This window comes from Colobus angolensis, unplaced genomic scaffold (assembly GCF_000951035.1).
Source record: "Colobus angolensis palliatus isolate OR3802 unplaced genomic scaffold, Cang.pa_1.0 Scaffold158, whole genome shotgun sequence".
Lineage (NCBI taxonomy): Eukaryota > Metazoa > Chordata > Mammalia > Primates > Cercopithecidae > Colobus > Colobus angolensis.
In genome coordinates, this window is record NW_012114688.1 from 1182912 (window position 1) to 1201195 (window position 18284).

Consider the following 18284-nt stretch of genomic DNA (forward strand, 5'->3'; position numbering starts at 1 on the left):
TTGAACTAATTTACACTCCCACCAACAGTGTAAAAGTGTTCCTATTTCTCCACATCCTCTCCAGCATCTGTTGTTTCCTAACTTTCTAATGATCGCCATTCTAACAGGTGTGAGATGGTATCTCATTGTGGTTTTGATTTGCATTTCTGTGATGACCAGTGATGATGAGCATTTTTTTTCATGTGTCTGTTGGCTGCATAAATGTCTTATTTTGAGAAGTGTCTGTTAATATCCTTTGCCCACTTTTTGATGGGGTTGTTTGATTTTTTCTCGTAAATTTGTTTAAGTTTCTGGATGTTAGCCCTTTGTCAGATGGGTAGATTGCAAAAATTTTCTCCCATTCTGTAGGTTGCTGTTCACTCTGATGGTAGTTTCTCTTCCTGTGCAGAAGCTGTTTAGTTTAATTAGATCCTATTTATCTATTTTGGCTTTTGTTGGTATTGCTTTTGGTGTTTTAGTCATGAAGTCCTTGCCCATGCCTATGTCCTGAATGGCATTGCCTAGGTTTTCTTTTAGGGTTTTTATGGTGTTAGGTCTAACATTTAAGTCTTTAATCCATCTTGAATTAATTTTTGTATAAGGTGTAAGGAAAGGATCCAGTTTCAGCTTTCTACATATGGCTAGCCAGTTTTCCCAGCACCATTTATTAAATAGGGAATCCTTTCCCCATTGCTTGCTTTTGTCAGGTCTGTTAAAGATCAGATGGTTGTAGATGTGTGGTGTTATTTCTGAGGCCTCTGTTCTGTTCCATTGGTCTATATCTCTGTTTCAGTACTAGTACCATGCTGTTTTGGTTACTGTAGCCTTGTAGTATAGTTTGAAGTCAGTCAGTGTGATGCCTCCAGCTTTGTTCTTTTTGCTTATGATTGTCTTGGCAATGAGGGATCTTTTTTGGTTCCATATGAACTTTAAAGTAGTTTTATTCCAATTTTGTGAAGAAAGTCATTGGTAGCTTGATGGGAATGGCATTGAATCTGTAAATTACTTTGGGCAGTATGGCCATTTTCACGATATTGATTCTTCCTATTCATGAGCGTGGAATGTTCTTCCACTTGTTTGTGTCCTCTTTTATTTCGTTGAACAGTGGTTTGTAGTTCTCCTTGAAGAGGTCCTTCACATCCCTCGTAAGTTTGATTCCTAGGTATTTTATTCTCTTTGTAGCAATTGTGAATGGGAGTTCACTCATGATTTGTCTCTCTGTTTGTCTATTATTGGTGTATAAGAATGCTTGTGATTTTTGCACATTGATTTTGTGTTTTCTAAGGTCATGTGGTCCACCAGGGTTCTGTTGCTGCTGGACAGTTTTCGCCATTCCCAACTATGTTTGTCAGGGCCTCCTCATCTTTCCCATCACATTCTCATCATTCACATCACATTGGTAGAGGCCGCCCAAGTCACTAGGCCAAGAACATTCAACACAAAAGTATCCTCATAAGCACACCTTCCATAGAACACCAAAGAAAAATTCCAGACAAGGAAAAGTGCTCTCTAAATCCTGCCTCTGGTTTTTCATAAGCTCCTTTTGTACCCTAACTACGTGAAAAATGCATTATTATCTATATTTGCTAACATCCTGCTCTGTAGGGAAACAGTTTACTTCTCTATTCTCTAAGTACCCCCTCCTCAAACTTTCTAGAGAAAAACTTCTATGGCAAGACATTAAACATTGTTAGTAAAGTTTTCTTGTATGTTTCTGCCTTGTTCTTATGTACACATAACTAAAACTTACATATCCACATTAGCAAAGCTGTATTGTACAACGGATATCCTCTCTTTAAGGTTCTCCAACACCTCCTGTGGTTTAAATAAGCCCTAAACACTAGGACTGCCTGTCTTCCTTTGGCCTGATTCTCTGGAATGTATGTTTGGTTAGCTGCTTATGAAGTTTTCTATTACCCAAGACTTTTGACTGATCCATCATTCTCTGACTAGGTGTCTGTTCTCTCTTCCTTTTTGCTGATCACAGAGGCGCAGCCCGGTAAGAACTCTCAACATTTTTACCTTAAACATGTATAGAGAAAATTGCTGCCAAGGCAAGGTGGCCAGGTTGGTTTCCCATTAAATTTATGATAACCCAGTGTGAATGAGGCAGATGAAACAGGTTTACTGATTGAAAGCCTCTGACCCTCTTAAGTACCAAGGGCATATTTTAGAATTGTCAGAGCACTTTCCCATAACTAACTAAACTAATACATGGGAATCTCAACTCCTAGTACTAAATTTGGAAAATATGTGGAATGTGTGTGTGTATGTGTGTGTGTGTGTGTATGTATGTACATAAAAGGCCTAGTTCACCAGAAAGTACCATAGAAGTTGATAGCAAAGAGATAATAAAGAATAACAAAACTATTAAGAATGTAAGGGGCCGGGCGCGGTGGCTCATGCCTGTAATCCCAGCACTTTGGGAGGCCGAGATGGGAGGATCACGATGTCAGGAGATCGAGACCATCCTGACTAACACGGTGAAACCCCGTCTCTACTAAAAATACAAAAAATTAGCCGGGTGCAGTGGCGGGCACCTGTAGTCCCAGCTACACGGGAGGCTGAGGCAGGAGAATGGCATGAACCCGGGAGGCGGAGTTGCAGTGAGCCAAGATTGTGCCACTGCACTCCAGCCTGGGCAACAGAGCAAGACTCTGTCTCAAAAAAAAAAAAAGTAAGGACACCATTTTTAAGCCATCATTGTTTTTAAGCCTGAATTCAAAATATGTTCCTGCACCGTAACTTACAATGATCAGAATATGCTGATACATCATTATAATTTCCATCTTGGGAGAGGGAGACACACTTTCAAGTCAATATTCCCAGGCTATCACATAATTCTAAAGAAATTTCATCACAGAAGACAACCTTTGGGAGGGTAGATCAATATTAATTTGCATTGTTCAAAATGGAAACTGTCGTTTTCCTCAAGTTGAAAAGTATCATGAAATTTTTTTTTTTTCTATGATGGATCTCACTCTGTCACCCAGGCTGGAGTGCAATGGCACGATCTCTGCTCACTGTAACCTCTGCCTTTCGAGTTCAAGCAATTCTCCTGCCTCAGCCTCCCAAGTGGCTGGAATTACAGGCGCCTGCCACCACCCCCAGCTAATTTTTTGTATTTTTAGTAGAGACAGGGTTTCACCGTGTTAGCCAGGATGATCTTAATCTCCTGACCTCATGATCCGCCCGCCTTGACCTCCCAAAGTGCTGGGATTACAGGCATGAGCCACCACGCCCGGCTGAAGAGTATCATGAATTTAAAGCAACAAAAAGAAGGGTCTTTGTTATGTTTGAAATGATACTCATTTACCTGGTCAGTCCGTTAAGAGAGGAAATGGAACTGAAAACAGCCTCTCTGAAACATCCCTAGGCCTGTGCCAATCCAATTAGTCAATTATTATTTGATGCAAATACCCTGCCCCAGGTGACCAGTTGGTGGTTCTCTACTAAACTACATAGCTAATACCATTGAAAGACGGTATCTGCAGAGACCGCTAATCTATGGATGATTCCAACCCAGCTGTTAAGTGACATCACAGATTATGAAAAGAGTGAATTCAGTCATTCAAAGTGAGGAAATTTATTCACGACATACATATAACAACAAACAAGCATTGAAAGGGGGAAAATACAGTCACTTGACAAGGGGAGGTTTTTGAATCCAATGGGCTTTTTTTCCCGAATGTGGTTTGTGTGGTCGACATCACCTCAGTCTTTTTCTAAATATATCATGCTGCAACATTAAGGTCATCAGAGACCTGTATGCCCACCCAGCAGACAGCAGGACTTTCTTTTCTGTTGCTGCTGACTTGCTGCTGATCTTTCAAAGATTTGTTGCTTTTTAAATTGATAGTAGCTTTGTTCTTCCTAATTTCTAAACAATAGAGTTTTCTTGAATACTTCTGCCATATCTTGGTTGCACTTAACTTGGGATTGTTCATTCGTGAAGACTATTTAATAAAAATGTTACAGGGGCTTCTTCTTTAGTGCCTTTCAACTGTCAACATCTACTGAATGAATTGACACCCCTGGGAATTGATAACTACTAAAGGAGCTCTGTACCTTTCTTGGTTTCATGGATATTAACATTTGAAGGAGTAGGACAGAGGGACAAAGAGGTCTTCAATACAGTCTCTGGGACCTCCTGGGTTTTAGGCCTCACAGTACTAGGTGGGCTGTGTTCCCTCAATGCCATTTATTAATCTTGTGATTGACTGCTTGGAACTAAAGGCCTTCTATCTCTTCCTTCAGATCTTATTAATGAAATTCTATCTGACAGTTCATAACCCAGAAAAACATCTGTTATCTAATTATTTCTGTTATCTAATCATTTCTGTCTACAGAGCCTTCTTTTCCAAAAGTAAACCTGTATCCAAACTTCCATAATGTCCTTGGCAGATTTGCGTGGCCATATTTATTAGAAAGTATTTATAAATAATGTAGTAATTCTCTATGTGGCACACTTAGTAGAGAAAAACAGATCACATTATTAGACAAAACAAGCCAGAAAATGTAGTTTGAGAGACAGAGAAAGCATCGAATGGATCCTTGTTCAGATTGAAACTGCTCCTTTAGCATAAATGGGTTCAAAATTGGACAGAAAATGCTTATGCAGCCTTAGAAACAAGGGAAAGAAGCTTCTTATAAGTCGATTACAGAGGCGCTAAATCTTGTCCTAAGCTGTTAATGTTATACTTTGAGAGAAGAAAATGTATCCGTGACCACCAAATTGAGCCTTCACTAAAATTAAAAAGCAGGAAAAAAAAATGTGTTTGGTGGCCATCCAACAAATGTGTTCATGGTCTCACCTTTTGGAATGCTTTCTTATATGTACTTCGGCTTTCCCTATCCTCAACTCTGCCCCTGTCATTCTCCTATGGCAGGCATCCCAACCCATGCTCTACCCCATGATACAGCCATCCTCGCGGTCTACTTTTCTGGTGGCATCCATGCTGAGAACTTTTCACAACTTCTGGTTTTTAATCAAAACTTATTATCTAATCAATCCTTCTACTATCTAAATAAGTTTATGCTAAGGCATTATAAAAACTGGAGATGACCTGCTCAGATTATTCCTGCCAGGGCTATTTGTATTCCAATAATATCACGATGTCTTGAGCACAAGACATTACTTCCAGTTCACTAATCGATGGGCCTAGTGGCAGGCAAGTGAAATAAATTGGGAGGATGAGTGCATAGGGTGGAATTCCCTGACTTTCTGAATAAAACAGTTCATTCAATGGCAGATGGTTCAAGTTTCCCTTGCCTTTTACACTTGCCACCTATACCTGTTAAAATCACATTTGTAAACTGATGACTGTTTCCATTAGCAACCTAGGGACCCCACCTGACAAGGAGCATGCACTACTCCTAAATACACTCTGTAATTTTTAAGCATCAAACATATGCTAAACTTTGATTTACTTTCTTATCTACTAGAGTTTAAGAGGTTTTTTTTTAATGGACTATTCAATATTTGAATTAGTTTACCAAATCTACCCAGGTAAGGGGTTTTCCTTGTTCAGAAGACTTATGATTTATCCTTCCTTCCTCTCTATAATCTTTGAATGAAATAAAAAAAAACCGATTTCTGTGTGTACCTACAATTTCCTACTTAAATGCGGTTCTGAGAAAAATTTCATTTCCCTATCTGCATTTATTTGAGTTCAGTTTAATTGCAATGACAGAAATAATACATATTGTACATAACATATATGTGGTCTTAAACCTTATAGTGTCTATTTCTAATTCTAGGGTGCAATTAAAAGGAACTTATCCAGTAAGTATATCTTAGCTACCAGAAATAGCGTATGATTTAAAAGAAAGAACAGTTCCTTGGATCTTGGAGTATATATGCATATGAATTATGCATTCCAGGGCTTAATTTTTAAGACTTACAAATTTTTTACTTTTACAGCAAAGAATTCTTGTAATGATAGAGGGCCCCTGTGGGTTCTGAGTGATTAACGTTTAAGTTCTGAAAATAAATATGTTTTTGGAAAAGCATTGCTATTTTCTTTCTATATTTGTCAACTCTTGCTGTATTATTTAACTTTAGAAATGAATTTAATCAAGTGTGTATTTGTTGCTGGGGGTGGGAAGAACAGGCGGGCGGAAGGAACTGAAAGTAGAAGCAACTTACCCATTCTTGTGTTATTTGATATGAAAATTTTGGTCAACCAAAGCGATATGATATAGGTTATAATACACATAGGGCACAATTTTCCTCTGCTGCATACAACACATCCTAGGAAATTCTAAATTCATGTTTCATAGTTAAAGATACAACATTTTCTTGGCATTTCAAGAAAAGAACAGGCAGAGAATGCTGGATTCATGTCTTACACATATGGCCTGGCTTAGTATTCTCTTCATTGGAAAGCAGAACCAGTCAAGGCAGCAGACATTCCAAGAATGGTGTGCTCTTTCACTAAGTGCTGCACTATCCAGATCTTCTATTTGATGGCTTGTCACGGAAATTCCTTAGTTAATGAGGTTTTACAAATGCCAGAGAAAACACCACTACATATGCCTAATATATGGCTGTTGCATTGCCAGGAGAGAAGGTTTGTTTTGCAAAGTTTTCATACTGAGTTGCTTATTGATGGAACTTAAATCTCTAAGTGTTTCCAAATGTAGGTTATAAGACATATCAGGGAATGGTAAAAATATGTCTAAAAAGTTCCTTTGTCCTGTGCATCAGGTGAAGAAGTGGCAAGACCCAGGCGTTCCACACCAACTCCAGAACTTATAAGGTGAGTGTGAAAGACATTAGTTGTGTTTTATGCAAGGCATCATGAACTTTTAACAATTAAGCAAATCTCCCGTGAGCTAAACTCTCAGCTCCCATTAACAAAGGCTCTACCAAAATATATCAGTCCGTATATCCACATCATGGTCAAATATGTCATTATTTTTGAAAAGTTCAGCCCAAGGGAGACCTTTAGGGAAATATTCTGCACTTATCTGAAGTAACTGTCTATCAGAATGTGCAGGCCCCTTCCTGATGGGACAGCTAAAGTTCTCTCTAAAGAGGTCTTTTGGTGTCTGGAATGCTGATCTTCAATATTATTATATTGCCCCACAAAAAGAAGCCTTTTTAGTTGGATACCATCTCATGATGCATTCCACCTGCCACCCACCAAAGGAATCTTCCATTCTGTTTTTAGTTTTTGGCAAAGCATTGTATTTTACAGTATATTCTGTGGGTTAGGTAAGTATTGTACAAATGGGCATTGTTTTATAAAAAGACTGCTATTTCTATTTAAAAGCTGAATTATTTTCGATCTTTATCCTCCTCCAACCTCTCCCCTCTCCTCTTCACCCCTTGCCCCTTACCATACCATATAGACCTCATTGAGATCAATGAGGGGAATCAGATTTGGAGAAGCAATGAAGATAATTATGCATCATTTTCTTAATAATCAGTCTGGAGTAATAATTAAGAGGATGCAAGTTTAACTTCTCCTCCTGTTTTCCCTGATTTCACAATACTTCTCTTTCTGAGGTTTACTGTATTGGGGTATTAGGAGGTTACAGTCTATTAAAGGATGAAACTTCTCGGTGGCTTTTTACCTAATATCCCTATGCTTGACTTTCACTAATTATAAACTGCATTAACTATAACACAGAGATGTGGTGAAATCAAATATAAATGGTACTTGAGGTCTCAGAGAAAGGTGCTTTGCAGTAAACTCAGCTCTAGTATTATCTCTTCTAGGTATAGAGAATCAGGATGCTTTGAAAGAGTTATTCTCCTTCAACTTATTTCTATTGGATGAGCACCTCAGTTCTCCACTGAGAACTAAGGATCTCACCTTCTACGAATTCTTTTGCTCCATAATATATCTGACATCCTTATAAAATACTTTCTAGTCCTAACGGGGCTTGTATACACATGCATGCATGCATGCATGCACTAGTGCACACACACACTTGTTTTACTGAGAAAAATATTTGAAAGTTTGTGTATCTTTTTGAGTATTAACTTTTGAGCCCTTTCTCTGTATTTTGCCTTAATGTGTGTGATTTAGCAAAAAGCCTCCTGATGACACTACGGCCCTTGCTCCTCTCTTTGGCCCACCACTAGAATCAGCTTTTGATGAACAGAAGACAGAAGGTAGGAAAAGAAACTCCATATATTATAGATTTGTTTTTTCTTTTATTGAAGTACAACACTTCTAGATTAAATGTATGTATTTTGAGGTATGTTTTAAATATATTATCTTCATGGGCAAGAAAAGTTTCAATATAGGTGTGCTGTCAAGAACAGAAATTTAGTTTGCAAATCTGTATTATTTTAGGATTTGAAACATTACTAACAAGCTCATTCTTCAAAAGAAGTCGGTAAAAATTACTGCAAATCTACACAAACCCCTGTCACGGAGTAAACACTCTGGGAACCAGACCATCATCATTTGAGGTATCAACAGAATCACAAATGGAGACAGACATTCATACACCCATCATTGTCACTGTCGTTGGGATCTAGCCTCCCTGACCTCTTTCCCACCTCATAATGAAGGCTTCAGTTGGATTGCTCACAACAGTCATTGTTTGCTGGCTGAAGACCCAGGAATGACCTTGAATCATTTAGAAACTTAGAAATAAGGCCAGGCGTGGTGGCTCACTCCTTCAATCCCAACACTTTGGGATGCTGAGATAGGATTGTTTGAGCCCAGGAGTTCGAGACCAGCCTGGACAACATACGGAGACCCTATCTCTACAAAAAAAATTTAAAAATTAGCTGGGCATGGTGGTGCATGCCTGTAGGCCCAGCTCCTTGGGAGGCTGAGGTGGGTGGTTCACTTAAGCCCAGGAAGTCAAGGCTGCAGGGAGCTGTGATCACACCATTGCACTCCAGCCTGAGCAGCAGAGCAAGACCCTACCTCAAAAAAAAAAAGAAAAAGAAAATGCTACTGAAGAAATGTCTTTATTTCTGCCATTATTTTTGAGTTTACCTAGTAAATATTTATTCCTAGAGTTAAATATTTAACTTTTTTAAATTGACCGTGTTTTTGGATGGCTGTAAACACTGTGTACTTTACTGATATAAAATCAGCTCTCTATAAAATGCATCTTATCTATTCCTGAAATGTGTTTACATCTAATGCATGTATCTCCAGTAGCTATGTTTGGTAATATAGAATGTTTTTATAAAAATTATTTGACTTAGGGGCACCATGGTAAATGTATAATAGCATATTATCTTTCTAGGACCTATTGGTGAAGGTCTTAAGTGTTAAAGATGGCAAGAATTAGAAGCATAATGGGTAGAATAAGCTACATTAACAAAGAGACCTCAAGTACAATAAATTAAACAAGACGGAATCTTATTACTCTTTCATGTTAACAGTCTAGAAGTAAACAATATAGGACTGGTAAAGTAGCTCTGCTGTCTTTAAAATGTTACTTTTATCTCTGGCTCCAAGGTGGCTGCTGTAGCTCTCCTCCTCTCCCATTCAGAAGAGAGGAAGTGGGGTGAGGACCACTGGAACTCACTGCTAACTATTCTAAGAGCAAAACTAGAAGAGACACAGGTCACTTCCTGCCAAACCCCGCTGGAGAGAATTGGGTGCCATGTAGCCAGCTAAAATTCCGTTTCTATAGAAGAAATGGAGAATGAATTCTGGGAGATAGCCATCAGTCAGCCACACCTGAATATTTTCAATGATTTCTGTTAGGAAAATGTACAAAGAACATTTCTAAATACTCCTTTAGTGATATAAATGCCCATAACTTAGAATCCCTATGTAAAAGTGGCCTTGCAGTGAGGCTATCAGTTTCCTTATTAACTCATCTGCTATCAATCTCACTTTTAATGACATATTGTATGGTTACTGGAGAGGGGATTTGATTGGTTGCACCTAAATCTGCCCATTTAAGGAATCCCATAACTATATGGAAACTTTATATGAAGAATAGAAATCATTCTTTAAAAATCAAAGCTGTGTTCCACATTGAATTCATGAAGAAGATGCTGCTTCATATCTTTGGAGAATGTTTGCGTTCATGTTAAAACAGAGCGAAGACCACCTCTGAGGCCTATGGTGGAGAGGAGATACCTACCTAGACCTGTCCGTGATTGTGGCCTCAATTGTTCTTTAGATGATTTCAGCCCCTGAACTTCTATAAAGTTCCTGCCTTTGCACCAGTCACACTAGCTTTTTCAATACCCACACTTCCTTTTCGTATCTACTCATTCTTCATTAGATCGATTTATCTTTTTCTTTCTGTCTTCCTTTTTTTTTTTTTTTTTTTGACAGGATCTCACTCTGTCACCCAGGCTGGAATACAGTGGCAAGTTCTTAGCTCAATGCAGCCTCGACCTCCCACAGCGATCCTCCTGCCTCAGCCCCCCGAATAGCTGGGATCACAGGCACATGCCACCCCACCTGACTAATTTTTGTACTTTTTGTAAAGACTGGGTCTCACCATGTTGCCCAGCTGGTCTCGAACTCCTGGACTCAAGTAACCCTCCCACCTCAGCCTCCCAAAGTGCTGGGATTACAGCTGTGAGCCACCATGCCTGGCCTAGAAAGATTTTTCTATCACTAGTTGAAATGGTGTGGGGAAAAAAATACATGTATTTTAGAGTTAGGTCTGCTGCATCAGATCTTAACTCTTCTGTTTTTACCATGGACACTTCATTAAACCACTCCAATCATTAGTTTCCTCTCCCATAAGTGGTACTGGTCTCAACCACGTGGTGGTGGTGTGAGTATTTGAATAGATAGTAATAGCTACTGGCCTTGTGATACGTGTTTTATATACATTTTATATATACTATTTTAATATATCTTTCCTCTGTTAATCCTCTTCATAACTCTCTAAGGTTGCTTTTATTATCTCCACTTTACACTAAAGGAAGGCAGCACAGAGAGGTTAAGTAACTTGCCAAGGTCCTACAGTCAGTGCAGAGGATAGATTCAAACCACATCCAACTGACTTCTCATCCTGTCATAGACGACATAATGAATGACAGCAGTACTTGCATAGTCCCTGCCACAGGATAGGTGCTGAGAAGCAGTAACTATTTGCATTGTCGTAGCTATTTTTAAAAATCAGAACAGAAAGCAGAAAGAAAGAGAAGAAATGTTAAATTCAGTGTCCTTAGGCCCAAAACCTAATTGCCCTATGTTAGGTGTCTAAGCACTCATTTTTCTGGTTCTTTTAACATATTCACCAAGCATTTTTAATTTCTTTTTATGATGCTGTAAAAGGTTTATGTAAAAACCCTGTAGAACCCTTCAGGGATGGGAACCACTGCATAGAATGCAGGCATTTCGGTTTTGAAGCATATTCATAGGAGGCTTTAAATAAACGAACTTACAACAAAACAAGTGTTCATGGGGTTAATGTCTGGATTTTCAAATGGGTACCTGAAACAGGGCCAGTACCTGTACTGATACTCAGAATGTCCTTAAGTGACCACCCAGGAAGAAAATGCAGATTCTGCTCTGAAAGTTTTTATGTAGCTATATGCACACACACAGATACTCCTCCCACCCACACTCTCACCACACTCCTATTTCTATTCTCTGCTTGAGAAGAATAAGGAGCAGCACATTCCTAAATTAATGTTTTAGTACTGAGACAAGAGGAAAATAATTTTGTAAAACTCAAATTGAAATTGAAATTTTAAGTTCTAAAGTATGGGGATTTTTTTTAATTCTCCCTGGGAAATCTTTTTTGTTTCCAGTTCTTTTAGACCAGCCTGAGATATGGGGTTCAGGCCAACCAATTAATCCAAGCATGGAGTCGCCAAAGTTAACAAGACCTTTTCCCACTGGAAGTAAGTTATGTGTCTGCTCTGTCTGGAAAAATAAGTGACTCATTTTACCGTCTGTCTGCATAGTGAAACTAGGCAACTCTTAGAAAGTCTACGTAAGCAACGTTAGAACTCAATAGTATTAAGAAGAGATGTTATTCTAACAGACTTTCAAGTTAAAGAACTCAGGGCAGCTTATGAAGACAGGAAGAAAATAATACAATAAAGCAAATTATTAACCTTGAGTCATAGCCTTTTCTGAAATCCCACATGCTTATTCATTCATTTATTCATTGTATATATGTAAGAATAAGAAGCAAGTGAGCTAAAGAAACTACTGCGTTCCGGGCATTAGGCTATCATATAACACAGAGGTGAACAAGTCTGATATGGTCTCTGCTCATCCTATAGAACAACTGAGGCTGCACTGGACAGAAAGAACACGTTGATAGAAAAGAGTGACAATTGGGGAACAAGAGAACTGAGGCTGTATGGTAGAGAGAAGCTGAGACAGTAGATCAGAGTAAATGTATGTGAAAGTTGCCATCAGTCTGGTTTCTTCCAGCATGACCCAGGTGGCCGGGAAAGGAGGTCCTGAAGATCTAGATAGCCCTTCACCGGTGGTGGGTTGGGCTATTTGGGCTGAATGGATGGTTCATCAGGCAAAGCCACCCTTCTTACAGATTTATTGAATTTCCTTTTCAGTATATTGCCTCTGAAGCATGCCGCCTGTGGAAGGCAGTCTTTGGAGAACTGGATTTCAAAAAGATGTGTTTTGGGAGGAGGGAGATGCAGAGGGTATTTTTGCTCCTTTGGGCTCACATACAGACCAACTAATACTTTTTCCAGTTCAGTATCTCCAGAGCTTGCACCTTGGTGCCTAAACATGATCCTGAGAATTAACTGAGGGGATTCATAATCAAAGGCCAAGAGGCTGTTTGTTGGAAATATTATTGCTATAAAGCCATGTGATCTAGCCTTTCCAAAGATGTTTCTCTCATTAAACAGGATAGGAAAAACATCATTATCAACAATTTTTTAAAAACTTCTGAACTTTGAAAAATGTATTTTTAAAATATTTGAACCACATGATTTTGAATGTTTTTCCCTGCAAAACAAAACCAGTGAAAAAGCTGTAACTTCCTTAAAAAGCTTTCTTTACAGACCTGAGCTATACAAGTGATCCCTAGAAAACCCTTTCCTAAATGCCAAGAAAGTAAATGAATTGTTTATGGGGGTGATGTATTGGTTTTAACTATTGGTATTTCAAAGTTGTGAGTCTTAAGTGCTGTGGTTGCACTTAGCACCATGCAGACTGTTGTTTAATTGATGTGCATTGCATGATTCTGCTCATTTTGTAGTTGCAGCATGTTTACTATTTTAGCTTAGTAGGCTTTTATAGTATTTTATTTGTTTTTATGGTATTTTGTTGATTATGACCTTGATTTTTGGCAGAGATCCTTAATCAGGAGCAGAGCCCCTGATGGACTGTTAACTTCTGTGGGAAAATATGATCCACTAGAGGTGTAGTTTTCAGAAGCTCATAACTAAGATTAAGAACCACATATTCCTAGGCTTTAGGATGAGAGATGTTAGTCATACTTATTGTGTGGAAGAACAGGATGCTACCTAAAAATAATAAATAAAGTACGGGAAGGGGAGGAGGAGGGAGGAATGACAGGAAAAGCTTCTTCCTAATTTAGTCAAGTGGAAGGCACTAGAAAGCACTCCCCAGCCATGTGCCAACCTGCCTCCCTCTGCGTTTAGGTTATGAGAGAGTGGACGGCATTTAGATTCACAGCTAAACTTTGGGATGGCCTATTGAATTAGTGTGAACTCTTTGAATCTACCAAATAGGGCCAGCGACAAGAAAACATACACTTAAAGAAAGAGGAAGAAGAAATGAACCCATTGAAACAGTAATTTCAAACTTTGCACACAAAGTGATAAGTCCAACTCAGAAGGGTGAATCTCTTCGTGAGGACCATGATACTTGTTTTGGCTGTAATTTTTGTCAGAGGAATCTGTTCATTCCTCCTTGACCCAAGGAGTTAGTTTGCTTCTAACTTTAAAAAATGTACTAAAATTTAAGAAATATAATTTTGAGAAATCTTTCCCAACTCAATCCGGACACCAAGATCCTGACTGGATTAAAAACCCCTCACAGGAGCCCACACCTAACCTGTTATTTCCATTATCAAACCCTCGACTGTAACTGTCAGCTAACATGAGTTCATTCAGTCAGTCATAAATCCCTTGAGGCCAGAAGCTATTTTTATTCAACCCTATGACCCTAGTTCCTAGTACGGGAGGTAGGACATAGTTGTTGCTTGAGGTTTATGTGTTGAATCATATTTAAATGAATAAAATGGTGATAGTATTATTATTATTGTTGTCCAACATTCTTTTGACGTTCTCCTGTTCTCATAAAATGGAAGAATCTGAATGGGTTCTGCTTCAGTTCTTTGACTTCGAACTTTAAACAAATAGACCATTGATTGCTATTCCATTTCCAATAGCAGGAATATAACTGAAAGCCCAAATCCTGCTTATTTAAAGTGTATTGTATGGCTTAGGAAGAACATGACCAATGATACTTGATTTCTCATCTCTTTGCAGCACCTCCACCACTGCCTCCAAAAAATGTACCAGCTACCCCACCCCGAACAGGATCCCCTTTAACAATTGGACCAGGTACACTTTTGTTTTTTCAGTTCTGGGATGACGTGTCAAACCAACCGAGCAGTGGCCCTGGATGAACATGCCCTTGATGTGTTGAAAACTGTAGGCTACACAAAAACATTACAATGTTGACATTTAGTTTTGCTTCTATTAGAATTTCTTATGCAGACTTATTTTAAAGCACCACTTCCAGGTTTCACACAAAAAAAATAGTAATAATTTCTCAATTAATTTTTCCTTAGTATAATTTTGTTGAATGAGGGCCATTTTGTAAAATGAAAGGAAAAAAAAAACGTCAATATGAAAAGTCATTGTTTAATTAACCCCTCACTTCATTGGATCTCATTTTAATGATTTACAAATTCATAATCTCAAAGCACAATTGGTATTTTTTCAAGACAATTTTGCTAAGACTGAAACTATCTAGTCTATGAAGACATAAAATGATTCCCAGGGTGTGCAGTATACTGGTGGTGGGGAAATTCTTTTTCCAGTGGTCATTCAAGTATTTATTATCCCATGGCAAAGAGATATGTGAAGACTATGAAATATGGCAAGGAATTGCTACACGCCTGTAGACAGATAATGCTTAAGGCATACCTTTACCATCTATTAAAATCAATACTAAGTATTCATACAATTTATAGTCTGCCAAGTCTTACTAGACTAGCAAGTCAAAAGTAGTAATGGCTGTTTTATGTGTCTGGGCCCTTAGAATGTGGTTCTTTATCACCTTCGGAATTCTATTGCAGCTTCATCTTTTGCTATTTATGCAGCCTGGTGAGTTTGATAGCTGCAGAGTGGGGCATGCATCAACAAAAGCAAAAGCAAGATGTAGTCATTTATGAAATTTATATTGACTCAAACCCAATAGAGAGTCATCCAGAGCTTCGTAAGTAAAGATGTTTGCAGGTTCAAGACATTTTGGCCCCTTGTATTTCCACAAATTGTGTTAGATATAAATATACCTACTAGCACAAGATTATAAATCTTGTGGACCATGCAAATGCTTCCCCATTTATCTATAGCCTTGGAACCTTGAAAGTTAATTCCTTTCAAACTAGAAATATAGAAATGCTAAGATGGCTCATATAGTCCAAAAGTTATATAAAGGTAAAGTGACTTCTGCTCATGCCTTCCAGTTGTTTAGGTAACAATTTGTGATGTGAATAATCTCAGGTTTTTAAAAGTGCAGTTCTTCATACAGAGCTGTAGAAGACCGTTTTTAATTTTTTCTCTTATTATTGCTATGAATTAGAAAGAATAGCTTATGCTAATATTTTAGCAAAACAGAGACTTTTCGGTATCATGACATCCTATAGATAAATATCACAGTTATGCCTATGATGTTAACAGGTTAGACTTAATGAGAAAATAAATTACTTAAAATTTTTTAAATCATTTTCTTCCCTATTAAGCAGGTATATATGTGACAGTTCTAATAAGTAGCAAATGCCTCCTCAATAATCTATGTGCGTTGTGTGTGGGGTGTGTATATCTGTGTTTGTAAGTATCTTTGGCGATAACTTCTTAATCTTTGCACTGTGTTTCTGGTGTTTTTTAAGGTTGAGGATATACAGCTAAATATGATGTGATCACTTTTTTAAATTAACAAATATTATAATCAGTTTCACCAAAGTCTTGATTTAACATACGAGAGTAGACAGTCTTAATAAAATATGAGGCCAGCTTTCACTTCTCAATTCTTTTTATGTTGTGTGATGTGTATTTTAGTAGGTCAGATTTTCAGAAGGGACCTTGCTTTTGGAATTTGCAGTCCCAGAGCTTGTACTTCTCTGTGAATCTGACACTGCCTTCACAAAATGATCATACTTTGTGCACCTGTGAGGAGCCTTTGAGAGCAGTATCATGCACGGCACTTTACATGATGGTCAAAGTAGCCAGCTTGTGCTCAGCTTGCAAAAAAGAGTAAATAATAGCATAAAAATATGATGCTTACTTTATGGAAGGGGGAGCTTTCCCCTCACCTTAAGCTCCTAATCCAATAAAGATATTTTTACATCATGAAGTATACCCACTGAGGCACCTCACACAGCAATGTATTTTCCAGTCTTTGACTCCCTCCCTCACTCCCCACACAAATAATAAGTCAATTAAAGTTTAAAATCAACTACTTTAACCACAGGAAATGACCAGTCAGCCACAGAGATCAAAATTGAAAAACTACCATCCATCAATGACTTGGACAGCATTTTTGGGCCAGTATTGTCCCTCAAGTCTGTTGCTGTTAATGCTGAAGAAAAGTGGGTCCATTTTTCTGATACGTCCCCGGAACATGTTACTCCGGAGTTGACTCCAAGGGAAAAAGTGGTGTCCCCACCAGCTACACCAGACAACCCAGCTGACTCCCCAGCTCCAGGCCCTCTCGGCCCCCCAGGTCCCATGGGCCCCCCAGGGCCTCCCGGGCCTCCTCGCAATGTACCATCGCCGCTCAATTTAGAAGAAGTCCAGAAGAAAGTCGCTGAGCAGACCTTCATTAAAGATGATTACTTAGAAACAATCTCATCTCCTAAAGATTTTGGGTTGGGACAAAGAGCAACTCCACCTCCCCCACCACCACCCACCTACAGGACTGTGGTTTCGTCCCCCGGACCTGGCTCGGGCCCTGGTACGGGGACCACCAGTGGTATGTCTTACGCTTGAGTGTGCTTCTTGTGCCGGGGAATGGCCGTGGCTGCTGCAGTGTGAGCAACACCCTCCTCCTGCCTGGCAGCTGGCTTCAGAGCTTCAGCCCTCGCTCCTCTGGTCTGGGTGTCCTGTGGCCCCGCAGCATGTCCTAGTCCATCAGATGGGAGATGCTCACAGTCATGGTCCAAGTCTGTGGATGTGTTCTGCCTTGCACTCTCAGCCCTTAGGTGTGCCCTGCCGTCTACCGTGCAGTTAAGAGGTCTTGATTTCTAAAACAAAGCTGTCATGCCATTGTTTGGAATTCAGGAAAGTTCTAGGAAGACAGATTTCACATAGAGTGGGTTTCATGTTAAATGTCTGATTTCCTTGTCGGATGCCCCCACAAAGACACTAGGTTTTGTGGGCCAGTGTGTTGTGTGTGTATGTAGGCAGGAGGAAGCGGGTGGGCTCCTTCTTTTTTTTTTTTTTTTTTCAATTTTTTTTCTTTTCTTTTTTGGTTGTGGAAGAACGACGTTTACCCCTTTAATTTCTTTAAAAGATGTAAGGTTTGAAAAGGAGATTTTAGGAAAGGCAAAAGGAGAAAAAAAAAAAAGAGAGAGATACGTATATTGCATCTGTAATCTAATCAAGCTGTCACTGAAGACAAACTTGTTCTCTGTTCTCACCAGTTGACACACTCATCAGGCTATGAGGTCAACTCTAAGTGTGGTGACAGGTGATGGACTCTATGCCAATTCTGACATTGAATTTTATTGTTTTTTCCTTATTTGAAGCTTCATTTTGTATGTTTTAATTATGGTAACATCTACCATGCATACTAAAGCAATATCAAAATATCAAAATTTTCAAATGCATCTTCCACCATATCATTTATTCCACTCTTGCCCAAATTGTCTAACAACACCCTCCAGTGCTTTCCTTCCTGTGCATGTGGGTTCAGTTTAGGGGCCTTCAGGGGGTGCCATATATTTGTTTTTCATTTACTGTGAAAGAGGCAATAAAGTGTAAGGTACTTAAATCTAGTAAGAGAGAAATTCTAATATTCAGTCATCATCACTGCCTTTTTCAATGAGGTCTTGCAGTACTTGCTCTGCGCTTGCAAATTCTTCTGTGCTTAAAGTGACAGAGTCCATGGTGATCAAGAAGAGGGCTCGGAGTCCACCTGCACTGCACACAAAACCAGTGGTTTATATCTTTA

The 18284-nt window shown here is 38.9% G+C and overlaps 1 protein-coding gene across 7 annotated transcripts in view; it reads left to right on the top strand.

The window, feature by feature from the left end:
- SGIP1 (SH3-domain GRB2-like (endophilin) interacting protein 1) overlaps nucleotides 1-18284 on the top strand; it is a 225268-nt gene that overhangs the window by 141590 nt on the left and 65394 nt on the right. For 3 of the 7 annotated variants that reach the window (XM_011936848.1, XM_011936846.1, XM_011936847.1), the window contains 7 exons: nucleotides 1967-1978; nucleotides 5740-5764; nucleotides 6689-6740; nucleotides 8019-8104; nucleotides 11687-11779; nucleotides 14375-14449; nucleotides 16584-17084. In XM_011936848.1, the coding sequence (XP_011792238.1) occupies nucleotides 1967-1978; nucleotides 5740-5764; nucleotides 6689-6740; nucleotides 8019-8104; nucleotides 11687-11779; nucleotides 14375-14449; nucleotides 16584-17084 (844 nt within the window). The remainder of the gene's footprint in view (nucleotides 1-1966; nucleotides 1979-5739; nucleotides 5765-6688; nucleotides 6741-8018; nucleotides 8105-11686; nucleotides 11780-14374; nucleotides 14450-16583; nucleotides 17085-18284) is intronic. The other 4 variants (XM_011936849.1, XM_011936853.1, XM_011936852.1 and 1 more) reach the window with 2 other exon arrangements.